The following is a 25,251-nucleotide window of genomic DNA, read 5'->3' as shown; positions in this document are numbered from 1 at the left end:
AATTTTTATTTCCAAAACCTAATTTTCTAAGGATTTCCTTACTGGGTCCGGACCGCGAATCCTAACCGACCATGGACTCGTCGTCCAAACCAGTGGATTAACACCAATTTATGCTCATCAAACGATGCTCCAATCATGACATTGAAGCCTTCATCAAGTCGTGGCTTGCTCATGCTCTCTAAATCCGGTAACGTCTCAATTTACGACTAAGTTCAATTACTGGTATTATTATTTATGGCCGGAAAATCACCAGTTAATGCTGACTGAGGAACACAGCTTTCCTCAGTAAGCAGGTGACTTAATGTAGATGGTGGATTTTCGACAAGAGCTAAAATCAACTCATAATTATACGAAGCTCTGATCCAGCAATCGGACGTGAGTATCGAGACACGGGTCTCTCATCGAATTCTCAACGGAGAGTACTTTCTCTCAGAGTACATGTAGATATGTAGTCTCACGACTGGACAACGGCATATCTCATGAATATTGAATACTTTTAGTGATTATTTCTATATAGTATCACGAGATGGACGGCTCCTAGACAGCTTGTTCTTCTAGTATAGAGCGATAACGTCTTCGGGAACAAACAACGAGTTTACCCTGACTATATAAAGGATATGACTTACCGACAAGCTCATATCGGGATAATTAATGCTCCTAGACAGCTTGCTCTGCTAGTATAGATCCACAAATTTAATTATTCCTAATTACAATTGCTCCTATTCCATGGTCGAATCCACGACTGGTCCCATGGAATGGCAATAAAAATTGATCCTATTCCATGGTCGAATCCACGACTGGTCCCATGGAATGGCAATAACAATTGCTCCTATTCCATGGTCGAATCTGCGACTGGTCCCACGGAATGGCAATAAACAATTGTTTTGATTCTATGATCGAATTCACGACTTGATCTCATAGAATAGCAATAACTATATTATCTCATTACTCCGATTTCATGATCGAATCCACAACTGGTCTCATAAATGGTAATAGATAAATCTTAAGTACTCCGATTCTATGATCGAATCTACGATCCCATGGAATGGTAATGCTCACTTTATTATTCTGAATTCGTAGTCGAATCCTCAGCTGATCCTATGAATTAATAATAAACATCTTATTACTCAGTTTTGTGAATTATTCTCCACTGAATTCCACAATTAGTAATAAATAATCAACAACCGGGCGTCTGAGCTACCTCTAAGTAAGCCCCGATTCAAATGGTGAAAGTGTATTCAACGACGATACACTAACAGTCACCGCACGAACGAGTATTTCAAAATACAACGAAACGATGAACCTATGCAAAATAGGGAATAAAATAATAAATAATTAAAAATATTGACCAAGGTGCTGGGAACACGGAAACACGACCTACCGACCGTGTCGTGGTTAGTTCCATGCCAGTTTTATATTTTTAATACATTTTTATTATTTTCCATGATTTGATGAAAATTCTCTCATCTGATCAAATCTCCTTCGTCTCGAGGAAGCTCCTCGGTTTCATGGTACTTCCATAAATCCATAACAAATAATATAAAATTACGGAAAGGAGTGTGGGGCGTGACCATTGGCCAATCGGCCATGCCTTGGTCCCAGCCGGCCCCACACCTCACGGTTCTTTATTATTTTATTATTATTATTATTATTTCTCTAATTTCATGAAAAACTCCTTGATTTCATGGTATTTTTTGCACAAATCATCATATAATAATAAAATAAAATAATGAAAACTTGTGGGACCGGGCCACTATCCGAAAAGCCATGCCCTACCCGGTCCCACACGCCCTTTTCTTTATTATTTTATTATTATTTATCTTATTTTTCCTTGAATTCATCAAATTCCTTGATTTTATGGTATTTCTCTCAAATTAGGAAAAATTCCCTCAAATCATCAAAAATACCTAAAAATATTAAAAAATTATGAAAAACTCGTGGGACCGGTCCATAGTCGGCCGGCCATGCCTCCATGGTCCCACACGCCCGTGTTTTTATTATTTTAATATTTTGCTTCCATGAACTCATGAAAACTCCTTCAATTCATGGAAACTCCCTAAATTCATTAAATTTCTCAAAATTCATGAATTTTTCATAAAATCATCAAAATATTATAAAATTAAGGAAAAGGCACCGGGACCATGGTCACCACCGGCCGACCATGCCTAGACCACAGCGGTCCCACGCCTCCTCATTCCTTATTTTATAATTATTTTTCATCATCTCATGGTGTTTTCCTCAGTTTCGTCGAAACCCTAATTTTGGCATATTTTCTTGAATGGATGCTCAATTGCACGCCAGAAAATATCAAAATTCTCAGGACTGAGACGCGGACGCCTTGGGGACATGAGCACGCTATCTTGACCGACCAAGATTGGCTCTTTGGCTCACGGAAGCCGGTCCCATCAATTTTCACAGTTTTGACCTAATTTGCACAATTGCTCGTATTAGGTCCAAAACTCTTCCAAACACTTTGGATTTTCATGAAGTGATCGTCAGGCGGTCACGTGACAACCCAGGGCCAGTTTCATGACTCCATGGTAAGTCCCTCGCCTCGTCATAATTAATTAGGTTTTCTCACCTAAGGCTCAGACGAGCATTTTTGAATAAATGATTAAGCCAGCATTTAATCATTCTTCCACCAACAAATCGTCAACTCTTCAGGAGTTCTTCGTATTTTCTCACGTGAACATATGGACACTACATGGTTGATCCACGATCCCATATAGTCGCTCCCTCCTTCGTCCTATGGTTAAACTTCTGACGAACCATGAATTGATCATCAATTTATCAAATTAGGGTTTCTGAATCCAAGGATCATCAATCCAGATTCCAACCTTAATAATTTTACGACGACCTCGTGGTCATTAATTTTATTAATTATGCTCGGTTCAACGACCAGTATTCTAATTAATATTTTTGGTGCGCTGCCAATAATCCATCAGATGAGCAACACATGCTCAGACGATCAAATATTCAAAAATTCATCACATGAGCAACACTTGATCAGATGATAAATATTTGCTCAAACCAAGGAATATTGGTTCAAAAATCAATATTCAACGATCCATCGAATGAGCAATACTTGCTCACTTCATTGTAAGAATTATATCTCTGTCTCATGACATGTTCAATTCATGAGTTTTAGAACATCATGTTCGACATTCAGCAACTACATGGACTCATCGTCCTATGAAACCACGAAGTCATCAATTGACTAACAAACCACGAGACGTCAATCGTGTCACTTGGGGGGGATATCACTTAGGATTTTGGTCTGGCGGTCTACGACACGTGTGTTCAAACACACGATGGAATGTGAGCAAGTCGTGCAGTCAGTTGAAGGAATTCACGAGGTAGTGGATGGAAAATCGACCAAGTCTCCACATGTTGAGCAACTGGTTTCAAACACGATCTCCACTTTCCCACTCCTTGATTCCATCAACTGTCACACTTCATGGGATCATGGTGTCTAAAATTCCAGCAATATAAATAAGTCTCTGAATCATGATTGAAGATTCATCAGTATCATCAATCTCACGTCAAACTGACAACACGAGATCATCAACTCATCAATTAAGCAACTACTCTAAATTGAGCAATTTCAATCATTTAGAGCTTATCATATTCAGAATTCACACACCCACAATCTTTTATTACCATTGATTCCATGCATTTCTCAGCTTCCCTCTTACAGATCAACCCATCCTCTCTTGTGACCGAATTTACTCTGGAACGGTCATTGTCTTGATTTAGGCCGGAGTACTACGGATTAATCTCTCGAATCTAAAGCACCCTCTTTGCAGCGGTGCATCTGTGTGAGGTTTAACATTTCGCTCGGTTCGAGGAGTCTCCTCCGTACGGTTGTCTCCTCAATTCCTTAAAAACCAGCAAATCGTTTTTCCCCATCCACAGAAAGGAATAAATTTCTTTTATGAGTATCATTAAGATTACCAAAAATAACTTTAATAAAAAATATTAAATGTAAATAAATTTGTTTTTGGACATAATTTACACAGAGCTTTTGATTGGCAACCTAGCAACAAGCTGGGCCCCAACTCCTCTTTGAATTGTAACACCCAAACGATGAAAAATGAAACTATCAAAGCCACTACTAGCGTCATTGCTAACCAAACAGTTCCTAAGACGCTTAAAAAAAATCAAAGTGTCCTCGCCGAGCTCCCCTAAGGTAGAGAAGGCTAGCACCCCTAAACCATAGCCATGTGCAGCGCACTTGTCCAAATATTTGGCACGTTTTCGTGAAACCGCACCAAAAATAGCCTTACCAGGAGCGAATGAGCGGATACCATCACCAGAAATAAATTTTGTTTGAAAAATATATATTTCCAAATACTGATATCAAACAAACATGGGTCGAAATTCTAAGGCTAAAACTTAAAAGTTATTTTATTTATTTATTCTAGGATTATGGGTTTACTTAAAAAAATATTGATACATAAAATATTTGGAATAAACTTGGACTAATACGTGATGTTAAATTCAAAGGTCAACCCAAAGAAAAATAGGGAAAAAATATCAAATTTATTGTTGTAAATGTTGTGCCTGCTCATATATAAAAATGCATGCAACATGAAACGAACAAAAGACCACCCTATTTTACAATTACAATCCACTAATATTGTAATTAAAAAATGAAAAATCAAAACAAAAAAAATAAGAAGCCCTACCTGTCTTCTTAGGAACTTCAGTGTGCATCAAATTAATAAAACTAATCCAGAATAAGGATCGTCAAACGAAACCATCGCCTGCAACAAAAAAACAACATATAATCAACATCCAAATGTATTTCAATCCTATTCAACTAAAATACACTCGAAAAAGCGCCATATGTTACCAACATCCATAGAGTAAAATCCTATTAATTGCTGACTTGAATGAAAAATCCAACCAAGAAAATGAAAATTACTCGAGCAGTCTTCATAGGAGAGGAGCAATGCCAATCAACTAAAGTTTTCATTATATCTGCAAAACAATGATATTGAATCGTAAGCATGCACTAACAAAAAACAAAAATAGCAGAGAAGCAACATCCAAAAATATTAAAAAAAAAATGAGGCTTGGATTTGCACTCAAGGGTTTTTATATAGGGAGAGAGAATTTTTTATTTTTTGGAATTAATGTCTTATATTTACCAAGAAAAATCAAAAATATTTTTTCTTCTCCATTTTGTTTTATCTTTGTCTCTGGATTAATTAGGAAACTATATATATTTAGAATATTGTTATTTTTGGTTAGGTATATTGGCGATTTAATATTCCGTGATTTTTTTTTCTTGATCAGTTTTAGGAAAATATATTTAGAATATTGCTATTTTTAGTTAGTTATATTAGAGTTATTATGTTCGCGGATTTTTTTTCTGTGCTGATAAATATAGAATGAGTGATATAGAAAATAATCTCAAGATTAATTTTAGAAAAATATATTTTTATTATTGTTAATTTTTTTACTCTATATTTATTGGATTTGTTACCTTGTAATCACATATTAGATTTTTCAAGATGATACTAATAGTTATTCATAGATTTTCTACCTTAAAAACAATCCAAAAAAATACAAATATGATTTTCTTACCCCATAAACATTTTTATCCGATTTTCTGGATTTTCCCTAAGGGGACTTCATGCGGGAAAGATGGTCTTCATGCGCAACATTTATTAAATGCGTTTTGTGGAGATGGATCCACGGTTGCTGCTGACTTGGTTACGGCGATAACATGTGTAGTCAATATGTGGTTGAGTGGTAGATGCCCGCATAACCTTGCGGAGTACATTGCGTAAGCACCCTTAACACCTCTCCTTAAACCCGACAAAAGCATCCGCCCTATTGCTGTTGGTACGATTTGGCGTCGTCTGGTGTCCAAAGTCGCCATGAAGGGGGTCGGTCAGGATATGGAATCTTACTTACAGGATTTTCAGTTTGGGGTGGGGGTCTCTGGAGGTGCTGAGGCAATCCTACACGCTGTGAACAGGTATGTTAGTAAACACCAAACAGATGCTAACCTTACTATGTTGACTGTGGACTTCTCCAATGCCTTTAATCTAGTTGACCAAACAGCCATGTTTCTTGAGGTGCGTAAGTTATGTCCATCTATATCTCCATGGATTGAATATTCGTATGGACAACCGGCAAGACTGTATGTGGGAGATTATTATATTTATTCGTTTACATGAGTGCAACAAGGAGACCCCCTAGGGCCACTATTATTTTCTTTGGTGCTCCATCGGCTTATAGCAAAAATAAATGAGCAATGTACACTATCCTTACAGGCCTGGTATCTTGATGATGGTACTATCATTGGCGACACTGTGGAAGTGGCAAAGGCACTTACAGTTGTTCATACGGAAGGGCCTGAGCTGGGGCTTATATTGAATATTCGGAAGACAAAAAAATTTTGGCCCTCTTGCGATGAACGAAGAGATGTGATGTTTCCTTCTAGAATCTCAAGGCCAGTTAATGGGGTCAAATTATTGGGTGGTGCGGTCAGCCTTGATGCTGGGTTTGTGAAAGAACTTGTCATTAGAAGAGCAGAGAAGGCAGTAGAGTTGATGCAAGTTTTATCCAAGTTTCGTGATCCTCAGAGTGAATTGCTGCTTTTACGTGCTTGTATGGGCATCTCCAAGTTTCTCTTTGGGATTCGTATTTGCTACCCAGAATATACTACAGCTGCAGTAGATATATTTGATAGAGCGTTGAGAGAGGTAGTGGAGGGTATTGTGGTTTGTGGAGGTCCTTTTTTTGGGGAGTTCCAGTGGAGGTTATCTACCCTGCCTATCAGATATGGAGGGCTTGGTTTATACACTGCTAAGGAGGCGTCGCAATATGCTTTCCTTGCATCCCGTGTACAATCCTGTGGCCTACAAGATCATATATTAAGGAGCAGTGGGGTAGAAGGAATGAATGACAATTTTCATAAGGCTCTGCAGACACTACAAGCAACTCTTCCTGATTACGACTTTAGCAGCTTTACCAGTAAGGACACCGCCCCATCCTAAAACACAAAGTAATCTGGCGAGTGCTCTTTTTGGTAAGGTAGTTAAAGACATAGATAGGGATTACGAGTTAACGAACATACATAAAGCGGTCTTTGGTTGTCTGCAAGCAGCGCATGCCCAGGATTTTCTTCTGGCTATACCGATTGAGGGCCTTGGACAGAAGATGTCACCTGTGGAGTACCGGTCCATTCTTAAATACAGGTTGATGATCCCTTTGTACCTTTAGGATACACACTGCCCTGCTTGGATCACAGGATGCTTAGATATGTATGGGGAACACGCAGTCCATTGCAAAGTAGATCCTGGGTTTAAATATAGACATGATCATGTGAGGGATACGTTGTATGATGTATTGTGGAGAGCTGGTATTTCAGCAAAGAAAGAGGCGCCTGTCAACTTTTTGACAAACCCACTTGAAGGGAGATCAACACTTAAGCCAGTAAACGTTCTTATTTTTGGATGGGCTAATGGCAAACATGCTTGTGTTGATCTCACTGGTGTTTCTCCGTTGATAGGCATTGGGCATGGCACCTTTACAGTTGTCCAAGCAGCGTTGCAAGCTGCTTCAGGTAAGATAGCGAAGCATGAGAAAGCATGCAATGATAATGGACATACTTTTATTCCCTTTGCTTTTGATACTCTTAGTTTTCCGGCTCCAGAGGCGGTTGGACTTCTCAAGCGGGTCCAGAAAGTCATGCACAGTAATGTCATGACTCCCAATTCAAGAGAGTTTGTTTTTAAAAGGATAGGTTTCGCAATTCAAAAAGGCCTTGCGGCGAAGATTGTTGCTCGCTTGCTTACTATGTAAGTTTTAAGTTTTTAAAACTATTAAATCAAATAATATAATAAAATAGTAATTTAAATCTTTAAATTTAACATAGTATTTTTTTTGTGGATATTTATCATAAATACTCGAAATTAATATAGTAATTTTTTAGAAAAATTTGACGAATATGATTTAAAATAATTATGTAAACTCGGTGTAATTATACGTAATAATTTAGGCCGTCCAATCAAAGATCTAAATATTAATTTAAAATATCAATTAACATAATAATTTTTAGATGTTGTCAGTTTTAATGCATAAACATAGCTGGATTTTCTAGATGTTTATTATTAATACTAAAAATTAATATAATCATTTCTAGATTTTTTTTGAATTATAAAAGATTGAAAAATATAAATTTTATTATTTTATTTCATAAATATGTTGATTTGTTTTTGTTTTTTTTTATTTCACTTATAAATGTACGAAAAGTATATAGTATTTTTTATTATTTTCTGGATTTTTTATAATAACTACATGAAATTATAAAAGATTAATAAAGATTAATATAGTAATTTTTTTGTCATTTCTACATTTTTTTCTTTTTCTTCCTTACAAAATTTTTTATAAATATAAATCTCATTAATTTATCCATAAATACATTGGATTGATTTTATTTTATTTTATTTTATTTTATTTTATTCATAAATGTAAAAATTAATATAGTATTTTTTTTATTTTAATCATAAATGTCCGAAATTAATATAGTAGATTTCTTTATTTTCTGGACTTTCACAATAAATGCACGAAATTAATATAACAATTTTTCTAAATAATGAGGACCGTCATTCGCGTGTGTCCTAACAATCCATCCAATCTACACCGCACATTGTCAGATCAACGCACCATATATAACGAAATTTCATCCGACGAATACGAATGGTTTCTCCATTAGCCAATAAGAGTGTGAGGTTACGCCCACCAACCAATAGGAGAGAGGGTAAGCTCCATCAGTGCTACTTTTATTCTAGAGTGAGGGATGGTATTGAGTTTTTAGGTTGTTGATTTAAAGACTTCAATGGAATAAATTTATTTCTGAGTTTTGATATTTCAAAATATTTAGTTCTGGAAAGAAAAAAAATTTCTTTTGCAAAACTAGTCGATTACATACTCGTAACGGCCGTTATAACGTATAAACTAATCTGGTTTCAGGTTAAAATGCCTTGTAGAAATGAAAAGAAGTAAAGAAATGAAAAGAAGGGTTGAAAGAGCTGTGAAGAAGTTTGTTAAGGTTTGCGTCTACTCATCCACCATCAATCCCTGTATCTTAGTGTTGGAAAACGATTAATAAAAAAATAATTTTTTAAAGTTTTAATAAAAAAATTATAATTTATTGTTTTATTTTGTGAATGAAACTTTTTAGTCCCACACCGTGGAGTTTCCAATTTTTAGTAGTTTTAAGAAACTATATAAACCTTTTAGTCCCACATCGGGGAGTTTTTCTTCTTTAGTTGTATTTGTCAATTATATAAAGAAATTCACTACTTTTGTAAAATCTATGGGAAAGGGGTTGCTCTATATTTTAGAGGGACCCCTAAGGGAAAATATTTTATAGCGGTTTTTAAGCATTCGCGATTTTCCTTAACGGTTTTTTCGGAGTTGCCAAGCTCAAGTTGAGCATCTACTACATATGCTAGTAGTAGGTGTATTAGGGTGTTTTATCCTGGAGATATCCGTCATGTGAGGGCTATAGCATCACTCTTGAGTGTAGCCGGGCGCTAATGTCTTAAGGACAGCGTGTTGAACACGTGACTCACTCTATTTTCCAAAGTTTTGCCTTGTTGCTGTTGCGGAGATACGGGGAGCTTGTTCGTTTCGTCAAAGCAATCACTTCCATTATAAATGAGCTAAGTATCAATAACTTTTGCTTATTTGATTTTTCTTTGTTTTTGATTATTGCACCCAACAATCTTAAGACATTATATTTGTAATAATCGAAAACGATTGATTGGTTTGTGAATCATGGATGTTAATTGTGGAGTGAAAAACAAAAACGAATTTCTGGTCATATGTAGAGTTTCAATTTTATCTTTTAATCTAGAAAGAATTTCGATGAACCCTTTTGACACAACGTAGTAGACACTCCGATAGTTACCCGCGTAAAATTTCAGAATTTTTAGAGTTGTAAAAGTATTTTTTTGATATTTTACAAAACAGAAAAACGTTTCTGAAAAATTCTGACAAGCAGAAAATTGATGTTAACTAAATTAATTTTTGTGGGGTAACCATTGGGTTTTTTGAAACGCTGATTCAAACGAAGTTTGTATATATAGATGTTATCTTCAAAACTCATATTTTACTTTCTGATTTGGAATTGTGATTTGTGAATAAAGGTGTCATCTCCGAGGACATGGCTAATAGCCGCATGTGGTTGGAAACAAATCTTCCAAAGATGGCAAAGGTGAGAACATCGAACGCAACTCTAAGCATGGTCTTCATGATAAAGGTATATTTCGTAAACCTGAATCCGGAATTACTTTAGTTAAGGGTGAGTGTTATGTTTGTAAAATTTTTGGCCACGCGGCAGTAAATTGTAGACAACATAAAAACCTTAATAAGTAGAAAGTTAATGCTAATTTAGTTGAAACAAACTAGAACGAGTTTGGTGGCATGATGTCGGAAGTTATTTTAATAACCAATGTGAGGGACCAGTAGGTGGACTCTGGAGCCACCAAGAATGTTTGTTGAAACAGAGACCTGTTCACCTCCTATCATAGGATAGGGGATGTCGAGAAACTCTTATTGAGTAACTCATATGCAATAGAGGTTGCATAAAAGGAAAAGGTCGAGCAGAAGCTCATATCTGTAATATTCTCACATTGAATGAAGTTTTCATGTTCCGAGCATATGCGAAAATCTTGTATCTTGTTCTGTTGTAGATGGAAAAATATTTAAGATCTTAATAGAATCTGGAAAACTTGTTGTAACTAGGCAGTGATTTTTTAAGCAAGAGTTATAGGACTTTGGGTCTATATAAGCTTAACGGAAAAACTGATGATGTGAACGTAGTTGATTCTTGTGATATCTTTGTGTGATTGATTGTTTTACGTGGTAGACTTGGAACCGTAAACTTATAAGTCAATGCTTAACTGGCTAGCATAGGCTTCGTACCCAAATTTAGTTTGGATTTTGAACACAAAAGTGAAAACTGTGAAGAATCAAAATATGCTATAAAATCTTTTAGCACAAATGTTCAGAGTAATTCTAAGCCTTTAGAATTAATTCAGTTAGGCCTAGTTGACATGAGTTCAACCCAAAACCACTGTGGTAAAAGATGGTTATAACTTCCGTAGATGATTGTACGAGGTACTATATTATATACTTGCTTAGGATAAGGATGACGCCTTAGAAGCCTTAAGATGTATAAACTTGAAGTTGGAAACCAATTAGAAGCCTTGAACATAACAACCGTATCTTTAAGGAGATGATAATTTCCATGTTGATTAGTTCAGGATTACCTGCGGCCTTGTGGGGGGAGGCAGTCCTCTTAACTAGTATATCCTGAATAAAGTACCCTTTTAAGAATCAGATGAAACTCCATATGGTTTATGGAACGGTAGATGACCTTCTTATGAATGTGTCAAAGTGTGGGGGCGTTTGACTAAGATTTTAATTCCTCTTCCTAAAAGAACTAGATTGAAACCAAAAATGTTGATTGTGTTTTCGTTAGGGTATATTGAGTATATTTCTAGAAATAGATTTTTGGTTGTGTGTTCTGATTTTTTCTGACATTGGTGTGAATATTATTACGGAATCTAGGGATGCTGAGTTCTTTGAACATGTTTATTCTAAACCTGTACCTCATTAGAGATGTGTTGTTGATCCCCTAGATTTATCTTCAAATAGTCAGAACTTATTTTAAAGGAAGATGAAGTTGATGTTGAGCCTAAGAGAAGTAAAATAATTAGACTTGAGACTTCTTATGAAACCGACTTCATAACATGCCTAGCTTAGTCTGAGCCACAGACTTGTAAAGAATCCTTAATATCTACTGAAACCCCATTCTGGTAAGAAGCTTCATTTAGTGAAATGGACTCAGTCCGTTGGAACCAGACTTGGGAGCTTGCTAGTTTACCTCCAGGTTGTAAGACCATGGGATGTAACTGAGTCTTTAAGAGGAAACGATAGGTAGATGAAACTGTGGAAAAATATTAAGCTAAGTTGGTAGCTAAAGGATATAAACTAAAAGAAGGTGTAGATTTCCTTGATTCTAATTCAATTGTGACGGAAATTACTTCCGTTGAGATACTAATTGTTATTGCTGCCATAAAGAACGTAGAGATACATCAGATGGATGTTAAGACAACTTTTTCTAAAACCGTGAATTAGGTAAAGAAATTTACATATATCAACCTGAAGACTTTGTAGTGAAAGGTTGTGAATACAAAGTTTGTAATTTGAAAAATCTTTGTATGGTTTTCAAATAAGCACGTAAACAGTGACATGGAAAATATTAATCATGTGATAATGGATAGTGGATTTAAATTAATGAATCTGACAAGTATGTCTACAAGTAACTTGTTAAGGATGTCTGTGTGATTGTATGCTTGTATGTTGATGATATGCTTGATACAAACATAGATGTGATCAATTCCACTAAAAACATGCACTGAATGAGAACATTGACTTGAAAGACTTGGGCCCTTTTGATGTAATCTTAGGGATGAGGATTAGAAGATAATCAAACATTTATAAGTCTTAGTCGTTCTCATTATGTTGAGTTGTGCTTAAGAGATACAATCAGTCTGATTGTAAACCTGCTTGTACTTCGTACGATTATTCTTGTAGTCTCAAGAAAAATAAGGGTAGTGGAGTATCTTAACTTGAATACTCAAAAGTTATAGGATGTCTGATGAATTTAATGAACTGTAAGAGTCCAGACATTGCCTATATTGTGAGTAAGTTAAGTGGATATAATTGTAGTCCAGAGCAAGAGAATTCAGATGCACTGAGTAGAGTATTATGGTACCTAAAATACTCTTTTGATTTATGAAAGGTATCTTGTTGTCCTTGGGACTTTATTATGCAAACTGGATAGTTGACTCAGAGGAGTCTAAGTCTACGAGTGGATATGGTTTCACTCTAACATGTGGGTTTGTTGTTGGAAGATTTCCAAACAAACATATCGCTCAATTCATTATGGAATCTGAGAGTATTGCGTTAGATAAAGCATGAGAGGGGGCCGAGTGCCTAAGATGCTTTTTAGAAGACATTCCTCTTTGGCATAGGCCTGTGCCAGCTATATCTATACATTGTGTTAACCAAGCTATAATAGTTAAAGCTAAGAAATAAATAATCTCAATCGGCGTTATTTCCATTGATTGGATAAAGTCCAAGGAGAATATCGCGCAATCTTTGACGAAAGGTTTGTACAAAGAGATAGTTAAAAATGCATCGAGGGGGTTGGGGCTTAAGCTCATATATTAAACTTGCCATGAAGGATACTCAACCTTGCTGACTGGAGATCCCATGATCAAGGTTTCGAATGAGACAACTAATTTGTGGTGGGTAAAGGTAAACACTATCAGAGATTTTTCATTCTCTGTCCCTTCCCTATGGTGTAGACGTGATAGTGTGACTGCATGTGGAGGATGACTTTTTAATAAGTCTTAATGAGTTCTATAGTTTCAATTTAAGATTGAAGTGGGGTGTAGCAGTAACACTCTTTATGGAAACTCACCTATCTGAATGAGGAAGTGGGTCGCTTCCTGTGAGAATATGAGCTGATTCTCTAGAGCATTCTGAGAAACAGGATACGTCCAGGGCCAAAACGGACAAAACGGCACGAGCTTGGCAGCAATCTTGGAGATATCACCCGTGGTTGTTATCACGAATTACATCAAATGCTAGCAGTTCAAGACATAGTTCACTGTCTCTAGCAAGTAATTCTGGTAATATCTCACTAAGCAAAGGTTCAAGACCTCATGGACACCTCTGCCTAAAATGGTATTTCCTGCGTTTTTTATGTGATTTTCATTTTGATGGTTTTGGTATTACTGGAACTTAGGACCTAAATGTCACTAAGGGTTCACTAGTTCATGTTTTTTCACTTTGGTGAAAGATACCTATAGTCTCACCATGTGAGAATTAAAGATGAAAGCTCTCAATACTAGTATGATTTATGCAATCCATAGTATGACCCTGGGGTCAACACACTTTTGTGTGAGGGAGAGGACGTAGAAATGACTAGTATGATTTCAACACTTGCACGATCAGTCTGTTTGGATCGTGAGGTTGGGATGTTTATTTACCAAGATCTATCTGTGTTTTCATGTTTTATTGAGTTTTCATTCATGTGGGGGATTGTTGGAAAACGATTAATAAAAAAATAATTTTTTAAAGTTTTAATAAAAAAATTATAATTTATTGTTTTATTTTGTGAATGAAACTTTTTAGTCCCACACCGTGGAGTTTCCAATTTTTAGTAGTTTTAAGAAACTATATAAACCTTTTAGTCCCACATCGGGGAGTTTTTCTTCTTAAGTTGTATTTGTCAATTATATAAAGAAATTCACTACTTTTGTAAAATCTATGGGAAAGGGGTTGCTCTATATTTTAGAGGGACCCCTAAGGGAAAATATTTTATAGCGGTTTTTAAGCATTCGCGATTTTCCTTAACGGTTTTTTCGGAGTTGCCAAGCTCAAGTTGAGCATCTACTACATATGCTAGTAGTAGGTGTATTAGGGTGTTTTATCCTGGAGATATCCGTCATGTGAGGGCTATAGCATCACTCTTGAGTGTAGCCGGGCGCTAATGTCTTAAGGACAGCGTGTTGAACACGTGACTCACTCTATTTTCCAAAGTTTTGCCTTGTTGCTGTTGCGGAGATACGGGGAGCTTGTTCGTTTCGTCAAAGCAATCACTTCCATTATAAATGAGCTAAGTATCAATAACTTTTGCTTATTTGATTTTTCTTTGTTTTTGATTATTGCACCCAACACTTAGTTGTCTTTTGAAAAATATCCTGTTTGAATTGATAAATGCGTTGTATTTGTATCTATATAATCCAGTTAGCTTCTCTTTAAGTTGCATTATCACTACTATTTCCATCGGAAACTCGAACTGAAGAAAAATAACATCCACCCAACACCTACACATCATGAGCTTTTCTGTTGTATTCCGATTGTGCAGTCTGCAAACATTGACCAACGAGGTTTATAACTAAATAAAACTAGTAATTGATATTGTATGTATGAAATTAGAATTAGTGAATATACCAAGGCACAAAGAGCGAAACATGCAACATTTTCAATTCTACTTTTCTGCTGCAATTGCCAGATTCTTGGGAACGCGTTGTGGCGGAAAGGTAGGATTGTGTATGCATGCAACCATTTTCAACAAAGATGTGAGGTATCTTAGCTAAAACTCTTATGCAAAGAACAGAACATATAAAAGAAAAAATATCCATGATCAACCCTTCATCCCCACACATACTCCAGGCAATTCAGGAAACTTAAATGATCAGGTCGATAAGTTCAACAGTTGGATCTTTTGCATGTCTACTTGTGGGACACATAAGTTAGATATGAAGTAACATAGAAAGATAAAGTATGCTTAGACGATGTTTGCTGCAGGCTGCAAAGAAGACAACAAATCTGTGTATAAATATAATACTTTTTGTTGCACGAAAAATCTGCAAGAAAGGAAGTATGATTAAAACATGACAAATAATCAAGTAAATTTCTGTCATGTAAAGTAAGTGGAGAAGGAAACCTGCGAGAAAAGGTCATCCCAGAGAGAACGCCACATTGAAACTTAATAGGTACTTATTGTGGACTCTGAAGCTGATGCTAACTGGATCATACAACTAACAGACAACCAAATCTCTCTCATCACTTCAATGAGGAGAATGCACTAGCTGAGAAATTTGCAAATGCAAGAACCACGCGAAGGGGAACACATAGTATTTCGTTGAGTGCTACACATATTGGCCATATGACGGATGATGCTGGGGGCAGAAAGGGTCATACACAACGTCAAACAACACCAATAATGCAGGGGAGTTACATTATAAAGTTATGCAGAAAAAGCATTGTCCCCAAGTACTTTATAGTTTATATTGGATATCATCTCCCAAGTTTCTATCCAGTCACAAAGAGGTCCACAAAGACGTGATGCGGTTCCCTTTAGAACAGGGACATTCTTGTACAGATCATAAAACCCAATCAGAACAGTGACTATTGAGATCGGCGCATGCAGTGCCCTAACTAGAGGGCACATCCAAGGCCGATATAGATGACAAAATAATGGGATAATTGGTGTTTGGTACTCATGTTTTGACCAATACTAAATTTTGGTCTAACATTTGTCCAACGTTAGGACTTGGTACCTGGACTGAACTGAACGTTAACCTGTGTTGACTAGGTTAAGTCTTAACTTCCGTTTAATAATTATTAAAAGATTTATATTATTAAGAAGTTTATTATCATACCCTTCTGTTTTCTTAATAATTACAACTTTCTCATCTCCGATTCGACCCATCTTCTTCCTAGGCCCTAGCACCACAGTTCACAGTAGGAAACATTCATATCCAAGCTCATCAGAACCACCACTCGAGCTCAATTCTATTAATCTCGGTCACATCACCTCATCCATTTCTCTCCAAATCAAATATCAGCGCAACCTATTCCCACCGATTGCAATAGCTTATCGAAGGAAGATCACCACAAACTTCCATTCCCCAACTTCTCAAAAGTAGCTACCCTGGGATCCAGTCTCGGACAAATAATCCTTAAATTGAACACACATTCAGTCGATTGAACAGCCCCGTACAAAACCTTGCAATAAAGATCAATTCACAACTAGACAACAATGGCAGTAGCCCTAGTTCGTCTTCAATCCGTGTACATCCATTATTACCAACACCATATCACTAACTGGTGTAATTTCAGCCATCTAGAAGACCCACCTTCTGATTCTTTATCTTCTTCTCCATCACAGTTATCAATCCAACAAGACCCAACTTTTGATTCTTCTCACTGTTCATACCAACAACACCACCGGAATCAAACCCCTAAATTAGCATCGGAACCTTAAATCAACCACCATCTTTGACTTTCAACCACAATCCTTCAAATACCACCTAAATCTTACCCTGAAATCACCACAGAATCATTCCATATTTGTTCAAATTTTCATTATAGATCTCCTCCATCAAAACCCATCTCTATTGCAAACCCTAATTTCTTATTTTCTGTCTCTTCACTGATTCAAATCAGTGTTGATTTTTCCTTGAATTAACACAACCATCTTCAAATTAACACAACCATCTTCAACTCAGGATATGTTTATATGGTAGCTTTCAACGAAAAGAAAGAAAGAAAATACAGAGGAGAAATAGAATGGAGACGACGAAACAAGGGAAACGGTAGAAGAATTTGTTGTGAATGAGCCGGGTTGTGCATAAGAGAGAAAAGAACAGAGAAATCAGGATTGTAGAACAAAAAGTTTATTTATAATCGTTGGATCAAATCCCCTCTAAGGATAAAATTGTAAACTTATTATTTTGTTGTATTTTTATTTTATAAAATTAGTCAAATTCTAGCCATAAACGGTCAATATAGGTCAACGTCCAGTCCAGGTACCAAGCCCTAACGTTGGACAAATATTAGACCTAAGCCTAGTGTTGGTCATAACATGAGTACTAAACTCCAATTATCCCCAAAATAATGGGTATGATTGCAGGAAAAATAACCCAAGATGGAAGCCCCGCCTCTAACAGCGTAAGTAGTCGTAGGCTATGCATAATAATATCTCTCAGCTTAACGGAAGGGTGCGGTCGTTGAACCTAAACAAAATCAAGACATCTTTGTAATGGGCAGGTTCAACAATATTTTGAGCTTCAGTTGCGCAGAAGCCACATTTTCTGAATATCTTGGGTGTCCCAAAAATTTCATAACAGGCCATTTTCACCTCTAAAATAAGGAATTCCGTAGTATCCTTTCATAGACTCCATTTGCAACAAACTCTTGTACTCCATACCTGCAGGATATTCAGAGAAGTTGCAAGGAACGCTACTATCGTGTCTATCTGCCATGCCCTCGTCACCACTACATGCAGTTTCACCATCACCAATTGGGAAATCTTCATCAGCATCGTAGAAAACTTGACCTGGATTTATTGCGTGGAGAACTGTCAGTCGCTAAAGCCACACAAATGATGCCTAACAATCAAATACATAGAATATTTCAGAATGAGGAAGAAAATGTACAACCTGGACTGCAGGGTATCCAAATGGATGTTGTAATGTCGAACATCATCTTAGAAGCTATTAACTTGACAATAGAAAGACAACTTCTCACCTTGGTGATCATCAAGTGTCATAGCTGCACCACCACTGAATCCAAGTCTATCAACCAAGGCCGATTATCCACCAAAATAAACAATTTGTTACTCTTACAAGCCAAAAAAAAAAGGCTTAGAGATGATCGATATGATTGCAAATCCCTGCACAACATGACATAAATTATATAAAAAACTAACAGTGGCCCACCAAACAATTTTCTTGTAAAGGGTTTATCTCTGAAGATCAACCCTAATATTCATGTAATCTCAAAGATATCACTAAATTCAACCCCCATTAGTACCTTCATAATCCCATAACTACCAACTCTGAGTCCAAGGATCATAACTTTGCAATGAATGTCATAACCAAGATGAAATCACATTTTCAATTATGGTTTAATTCCATGAAAAAATTCGATAAACAAAAAACAAAAAATCATCCTTGAATTTATCTTTATGTTTGAAACTTCACTTACCCAATTTGCAAACTTGTTAGAGTGAAGAAACATTGATGGCTTTCACCGGTTCCCATTGTGATTTTGTTGAGCACCGCACAAACTAATTGAATTATCTGCAAAAAAAAATCAACCTGAAAAACCAATACGAATAAAAGAAATTTATAATAATATTATGATAGAGCACTTCAGTATTCGAATTTTATCAAGACCAAGTAATAAAGAATTTACAATTACAATTACATACCGTTGAACTTCATAACAAAATCCTTTCAGTTTTCTTGAAAAGACACGTCAAAGAGAGAAGGATTTCAATTTTCAATGAAAAAAAAGAAACATAAAGAATTAGGTATGGTGGTTTTGCTTAATTCATAAGGAATACAAATGCTAATGTGAGGTATTCAAATACAAGTGACATGAACGCAAACAACTATGCAGAATTGTATTTCTTATCAATCGCACCTGTTAACAGCGACAGGTCTCACAAGAATGTAAAAGTACAAAATTAATGGCAGATAAGAGACACGGAAAGACTCGGGAGGCCAAGAAGGGAGATGGATGATGTTTGGCACAAATATGTCATATACACACTTCATGTTTAGGAAAATCCTAAACATGACACTCATTTCCTCTTTCTTGGGCTCCTTTTTTTTGGTACAAATGGGATTCTTGAAAGACGAGGATTTTACACGATCACACACCACCACTTTTCTTGACTGACGGAGGCCAGGATAACCTCCTTTGGCTCAAACTATCAACTTGAGAAGCCTCACTTAATTCACTGCCCTCTCCTTCTTGTCTCCTTTGGCTTCTCATAACCAAGTCATTCAAGGTCGGTTCCTCTCTCCAAGGTAGTGGAGTTACGCAGTCTGAGTCACCTAATCCCCCTTTGAAAATATCCTTTGGCGGTGTAGTCGGTGAGGAGTACGACGAATGACCCACTCGCAGATTTTGAAGTGTTGAAAAGGTTTCCCTCATTGCTGACATAGCTTCGGAAAATCGTGTACATGATGCTAAAGCGACAGGAATTGGTCGGAGCATTTCCTTTATCAAGCAATCCAGCAGAATGTAATAAAAAGTTAGGCCATTGCTGAAGCTAACAAACTTATTTACTCATCAAGTTGATTAAGGTTCCAAATCAGATTCATGATTGGTTGTTAAATGGGACGAGTGACTGAAAGCAATTGATCCTGAACTGGAAAATGTCAAACTAGTGGAGAACATACCCCCCAGACTGATGGTGACTCCCTGAAATTCTGGCTCCATTGGAAATCTGCAATAGATGCTGTTAACGCCCCATAATCGCTTGCAGCCTTGTGCAAGAGTTCTGAAAATTGTTTCTGCAGTAACCCAGATAATAAGTCAATTCTAATGCCTGGTACCGACTTTCTCGGTTTACAAGTCAGTGATCATTTATGATAAGATACACGATTTCCCATTCTGCCCCGACTGGTTTCAACAGTTTAAGCTTAATTACCCGAAAGAGGGGAACATATAAATACCCCTCACTTTCAGGATTTTCAAAAATACCCCTAAGGGGTAATATTTGAGTTTTAGGGTCTAGTTTTTGGTTCACATAAGTAAATTAACCTCCAACGGAGGCTGAGTGGACATTTTTATGCGTCAAGAATGCTTGTTAAGTTTCATGCTACGAAACTACACTAAAACATATAACATACCCCTCAAGAGTATTTCTACATAGGAAAAAAAAAGAGGGGCAGTCAAATAATGCTCCCAAACAGGAAAACATCTAGCTTAACTACTTATATGGCAAGTTAGTTAATCAAATTTTTATATACAGACAAGTGTTTGGCATGAACTCGAAATATATTCAAAATCAAAACTGGTCAATGCTGAGTGGTACCACAGATCTTTGGGATTTATAATAGACTAATATTCATGGGGGGTAAATACGTTAACTAGAATTTATGGGGGGTAAATACGTTAACTACAAGACGGATTGCATCATCTAAGATTTCATCCTTACCTGAAACTCTGCTTCTACTGGAATGCAGTCTAGTGAATATGGTTGCTGTAGTCGAGCAATGATGCGATCCTGCCATATGAAAGCACCAAACTTAGACACGTGATTGGAAAGTATAATAGCATAAGGGACCAAAAGAAAGAAAAAGACTCTATTCCATGCAATATGAAACCATACCGATATATCAATCTACACTTGAAATTTGGAATTTACGACCATCATATAGAATAACACTTCTTCTAAGGTGAAAGCAATAAGTGCACACATTGATGGAGCGAGACGCTGTATGAACCCAGCCTTAGTTCCCATTCAATTTCAAATTTAGTGTCAAAACAACAACTACAAAGAGAATCTAAGTCTTAATTTTGTATCAAAAAGAGTGTTGACAAAGAAACCTGGTTTTCGTGGTGCACTCTCACACGGATGGATAAATTATAAAACTGTATCACTTACTTGAATGGCTGACTGAAGCTACATGACGCAGACGGAGCGCAGAAGGCCAATAGAGAAACTCATTCAGCTAAGGAATACTCTAGAATTTCAAGGGTTACAATATAAAGCTTCACCAGTGGATGACCAACTAAAGCTTCTATGGAACCCTTAAACAAGCTATTCGACACAAGCTAGAGTTCTTGGACTCGAAGACAAACTAAACAACTTGCTCATAAATTTTTAAGTCTGTGATATCGAGCTTCTACAAGCATTGAGCCTATGAGACAGAAGCATCCCTTTAATAAGAGTAAGTAACAAACGCTAGAATATATCCAGTACATACCAAAAGCCCTTCATTTGAAGCCAAAGCTTATCCAGGAGAACATACAAGTTCAAAATGGAACTTCTTAACATTTCAAAGATTACATGCAAATATAGAGAGATTTCTTGCAATTACATACCTTATTCTGAATAACATCTTTTAATATAGCAGTAATCCTTGACAGTGATTCACACTTCTTTTCCATATCACTCACATGTGTAAGATAAGCCACATTCTTATCTTCCTGAATAATAAAAACATATCTTGTTAAATGATGACCTAGAAACCCACAAACAACTAGTTAGAGGCATATCATAAAGAGCATCTGAACCTAGGTTACCTCCATGTAACAGACAAATGGAACTAATTGATTTTGACCAGGCATGGGAAAGAAAATCATAGAGGAAATAACTATAAGAATAGGAATAGTGCATAGTGCATAGGTCTTATACCTTTCGACCTTGAAGTTCCACTTGCAAGTCTGCTATTTTTTGTTGTACAGTTGTAAGCTCCCTTAGGACTTTTATCAAGTCATCACTCTTCTCACCAGTGGCAGCTGACAAGCTCTGTAGATCTTCCTGGATGGAATAGACAAAGTTGAGGATAGGTATAGTCAGATGACCGGACAGATCCCACCAAAATTCAACAGCAGAACTTTCTTTAGATACATACAAATACTACAAGGTACAAAGACCAACTAGACCAAGTTAATTGACCATACAGCTGTGGTCTCAAATGGTTGGGAGTTAAATGGGATAAAGATACAGGCTGATACTTGATAAAATGGATGCATATCCATAATTGTGACCACTCTTCACTCATTTAGACTGCACTTGAAGTACAAGGAAACTGGAATCACACTCAAATTCCCATTCACTTACGATAATTCACCAATTTTGCACTTTAAAAGCAAATTAACTTTTTGAGTACTCAAATGTACATTTGTTTTACCCTCATTTCCACCCTTTCCCAATTTGATCTTATGAGTTCCAATTTAAATCAAATGGGGCTCTGCAGAACTAGAGCAACAAAATTCCTAGAACTTGAAGCAAAAACAAAATACGAGACGAAATCAAAACCTAAAAATTTGCAGTGAATGTTCATAAAAAGAAATGATACTGATGTAATGAATAAATTAAGCTAAAGGGCAGGCCAACATAAACCATTTCTCGATCTAAAATAGAAACTGAGACTAGTGGTACCTGAGCAGGAGGAGGAGGTACAGAGAAACCAAGATCAGCAGCGATTGATAATGCATCAGACATACCACCAAGACGTCTTGTTGGTTTCCTTCCTACCCATGTTGAGTCATTCCCCATTGACATATCTTCTCTCTTTAACCCAATCCACGGTTTATTCAGCAAGATCGCTCATCTTTCACTTCTCTTCTCTCTCTCGACTTCAAATGATTAGAAATACTGAAATTTCTAAACAAATATGCTTTTCCTTTGATTAATAACCAATTTTGATTTGAAGGTTGTAGCTTTATAGGTTTGAAATTAGTTTATCACCAATTTTAATTTTGGATGATGAAGGTTTTGTTTAGTTTAATGGATTTTGCAGTAATGATTTTGCAGTCGGTAGACTCGGTACGAGCCAGGGGAAAGAAGGAAGAGGGGTTAAAAGAAAGATACGAATCATGACCGTATATGTCTCACTACGGCTTAACGGCACGGGCACCAATTTTATCTAAATTTTTTGTTTTTTTTTGTTTTTTTGTTTTTTGAAGGAAAAAAAAAAAAAAAGGATGAACCTCTTTAGATTATATTAATTGGAAGCCATGAACAGGCTAATTCAAGTACGTCCGATGGATACAACAAAGAAGTACAAAAACAAAATATTACAACAACATATAAATTGTAATATAACAAACGTACATAATTGTTGATCATAGAAGTAATCGATGTAACTGGAGGGATGGTGTTTTGATTCTGCATCCACCATTTGGAAAATTCTTCTTCTTCGTTAAGAGAAAATCCTTCGTAAAAAGGATAATTTGCACTAAACATCATTATCATAACCAATTCCAGTAGCCATTGATCTTGTTTGATTGAATTTTGATCATCGTCACACCGAAATTTATTGCCTTCGAAGATATACTTGAAAATATCATAAGGTTCCAATTGAAATGCCCGAAGGCTATAGAAAATCGCACTAATGGCGAGTACTGCATGACATAGAGCAGCCATGAGATATCAACAGTGAAACTAAAAAATAAAACAAACCCTAAAACCTAAAATCACAAATAATGTGATTTTTTTATTGAAAACATAAAAGACTAATTACACAAACCCAAATTTATTCGGAATAGCTGATATCTCAGATAAATCCGAGCAAATCTAGGTTCAAAGATGGAGAAGATGGAAGAACAGAAGTTAAAATTATTTGGAAAATACGGTTATTCAGAGAAGAGAGAGGATGTTCCGACCTTTTTGACTTTTTTGTTTTTTTGGATAAACTAATTTTTTTTTTTTAATGTTGGAAATTTATTCATTTTAAATCAAACTTACGTATGTGGGGATATCATAAAGCAGTGACTAAATACAACCCTCACTTAGATTAAATACAACCCATTTCTAAATTTTAAATATTGTGAAAATTGGAGATCATGTTTTTTCATCATATCTTTTATTAGCGCGATATTCTTTACGCTTTAACTTGTTTTCAAAAATTGTTTGTTTAAGACCCTGACTGCTCACAGGGCCAACATCTTGTTTTCAGGTACGACTGTTAAACAGGGCCAAGATTTACAATTTTTTAGTTGGAAGTGATATACACACGTCCATAACGTCGTATTCACATGCCTTGCAAACGAAAAAGTAACCACCGCCGACTACCATCTATTCCTTGATTTTCTTCCTATGTTAACGGGATTTTAAGAGAAGGCAATTAAGGAATATATATGTTTTGATGCTAGACAGCGACAAAGTAGGAGGGGAAATCGAGTTGACGATAAGAGATGACCGGGAGGACGAACGGAGAATAAATGATAAGTTTTGTTGTTGATTTTTAACTAAGGACGGTGAAAATTAAGAAGGGTGAGTTGACATGGGATCAGAAAAGGTCTACAACAAACACATCCAACCTATCATGATCATTCACGAACCCTTATCTTAAAGAAAATAAGAAACCTAATTAATCAGCTCCTAACGAACTGCTCAGTCAAATTTCTCGCGGACCTATTTTATATAATAATCATGAGAATCAACAAAAATATGATTTTAACTATGATCTGATTCCAAAATGGTCCCGTCCATTTAACGTAATATCATTACAAGATTCATAAACCGGTACAATGGATTAAATGTAGTGTATATCACTGAGGTTATTGAACAAGGGTTGTACTGGAAGAATCTTCAAAAATAATCTCTACAAATATCAAAAAAAGATAGGTTTGTTGAGGTTATGATGATGTCATGATGGTGATTTTAATAGAGAAGAAATGGGTATAAGTTCATACTGAAAGTAAAACAGGTTTCCGACGGTTTGGGACGACGAAAGATGTGACCTTTTTCAGCTTTTTCTAAGTTGCCAACTTTTTGGTCAATGTAGCACACAATAGTCAAAAAGAAATATGGCCCTGTATATAACACAACAAGGCCTTGTGTATAGGTGCGGTCTTGTTTAATTGACCAAGAAACCTCTCTCTCCTTTTTCTAGTATTCTTGCTTTGGATTGGATGTTTCTTTCTATATGGATCTAATAACCTATGTCTCCTAGCATTATCTGGAATCATAGTCTTACTCCTTTTCGGTATTGAATTGCTATTGCTTGATTCTAGAACTCTTTTTCCTTTTCCACCACTAGCCATTTTTTTCCCTCCGATCTGTTTGATATTATATAGTAATTAATTCTTGGTTTATAACGTCTACACTTGTTGACGATCTCTTTATATAGGCTCCATGCGCATATATATATATATATATATATATAT

At 36.1% G+C, this 25,251-nt stretch overlaps 1 protein-coding gene across 1 annotated transcript; it reads right to left on the bottom strand.

The window, feature by feature from the left end:
* Positions 1–18,996: 18,996 nt before the first annotated feature.
* LOC113314304 (AUGMIN subunit 2-like) lies at positions 18,997–22,947 on the bottom strand. Its single transcript, XM_026563097.1, has 6 exons — positions 22,520–22,947; positions 21,770–21,895; positions 21,457–21,561; positions 20,567–20,635; positions 19,806–19,919; positions 18,997–19,623 (listed from the first exon to the last, which is right to left on the bottom strand). Exons 1-6 carry the CDS (start codon positions 22,640–22,642, stop codon positions 19,273–19,275), a joined length of 888 nt encoding a protein of 295 aa, XP_026418882.1. The 5' UTR covers positions 22,643–22,947; the 3' UTR covers positions 18,997–19,272.
* Positions 22,948–25,251: the final 2,304 nt, after the last annotated feature.

The sequence above is a fragment of the Papaver somniferum genome, chromosome 9 (assembly GCF_003573695.1).
Source record: "Papaver somniferum cultivar HN1 chromosome 9, ASM357369v1, whole genome shotgun sequence".
In the NCBI taxonomy this organism is placed as follows: domain Eukaryota; kingdom Viridiplantae; phylum Streptophyta; class Magnoliopsida; order Ranunculales; family Papaveraceae; genus Papaver; species Papaver somniferum.
Note: the sequence above shows the minus strand (reverse complement) of the source record. Positions and strands in the feature narration are given on the sequence as shown.

Excerpts from the sequence above, each read along its gene's own strand:
- LOC113314304 (XM_026563097.1), bottom strand. The coding sequence starts at position 22,642 with ATGTCAATGGGGAATGACTCAACATGGGTAGGAAGGAAACCAACAAGA. Across the intron at positions 21,896-22,519 it reads TACCTCCTCCTCCTGCTCAG|GAAGATCTACAGAGCTTGTC; the intron begins GTACCACTAGTC and ends TATTCCATCCAG. Across the intron at positions 20,636-21,456 it reads AAGATGTTATTCAGAATAAG|GATCGCATCATTGCTCGACT; the intron begins GTATGTAATTGC and ends TTCATATGGCAG.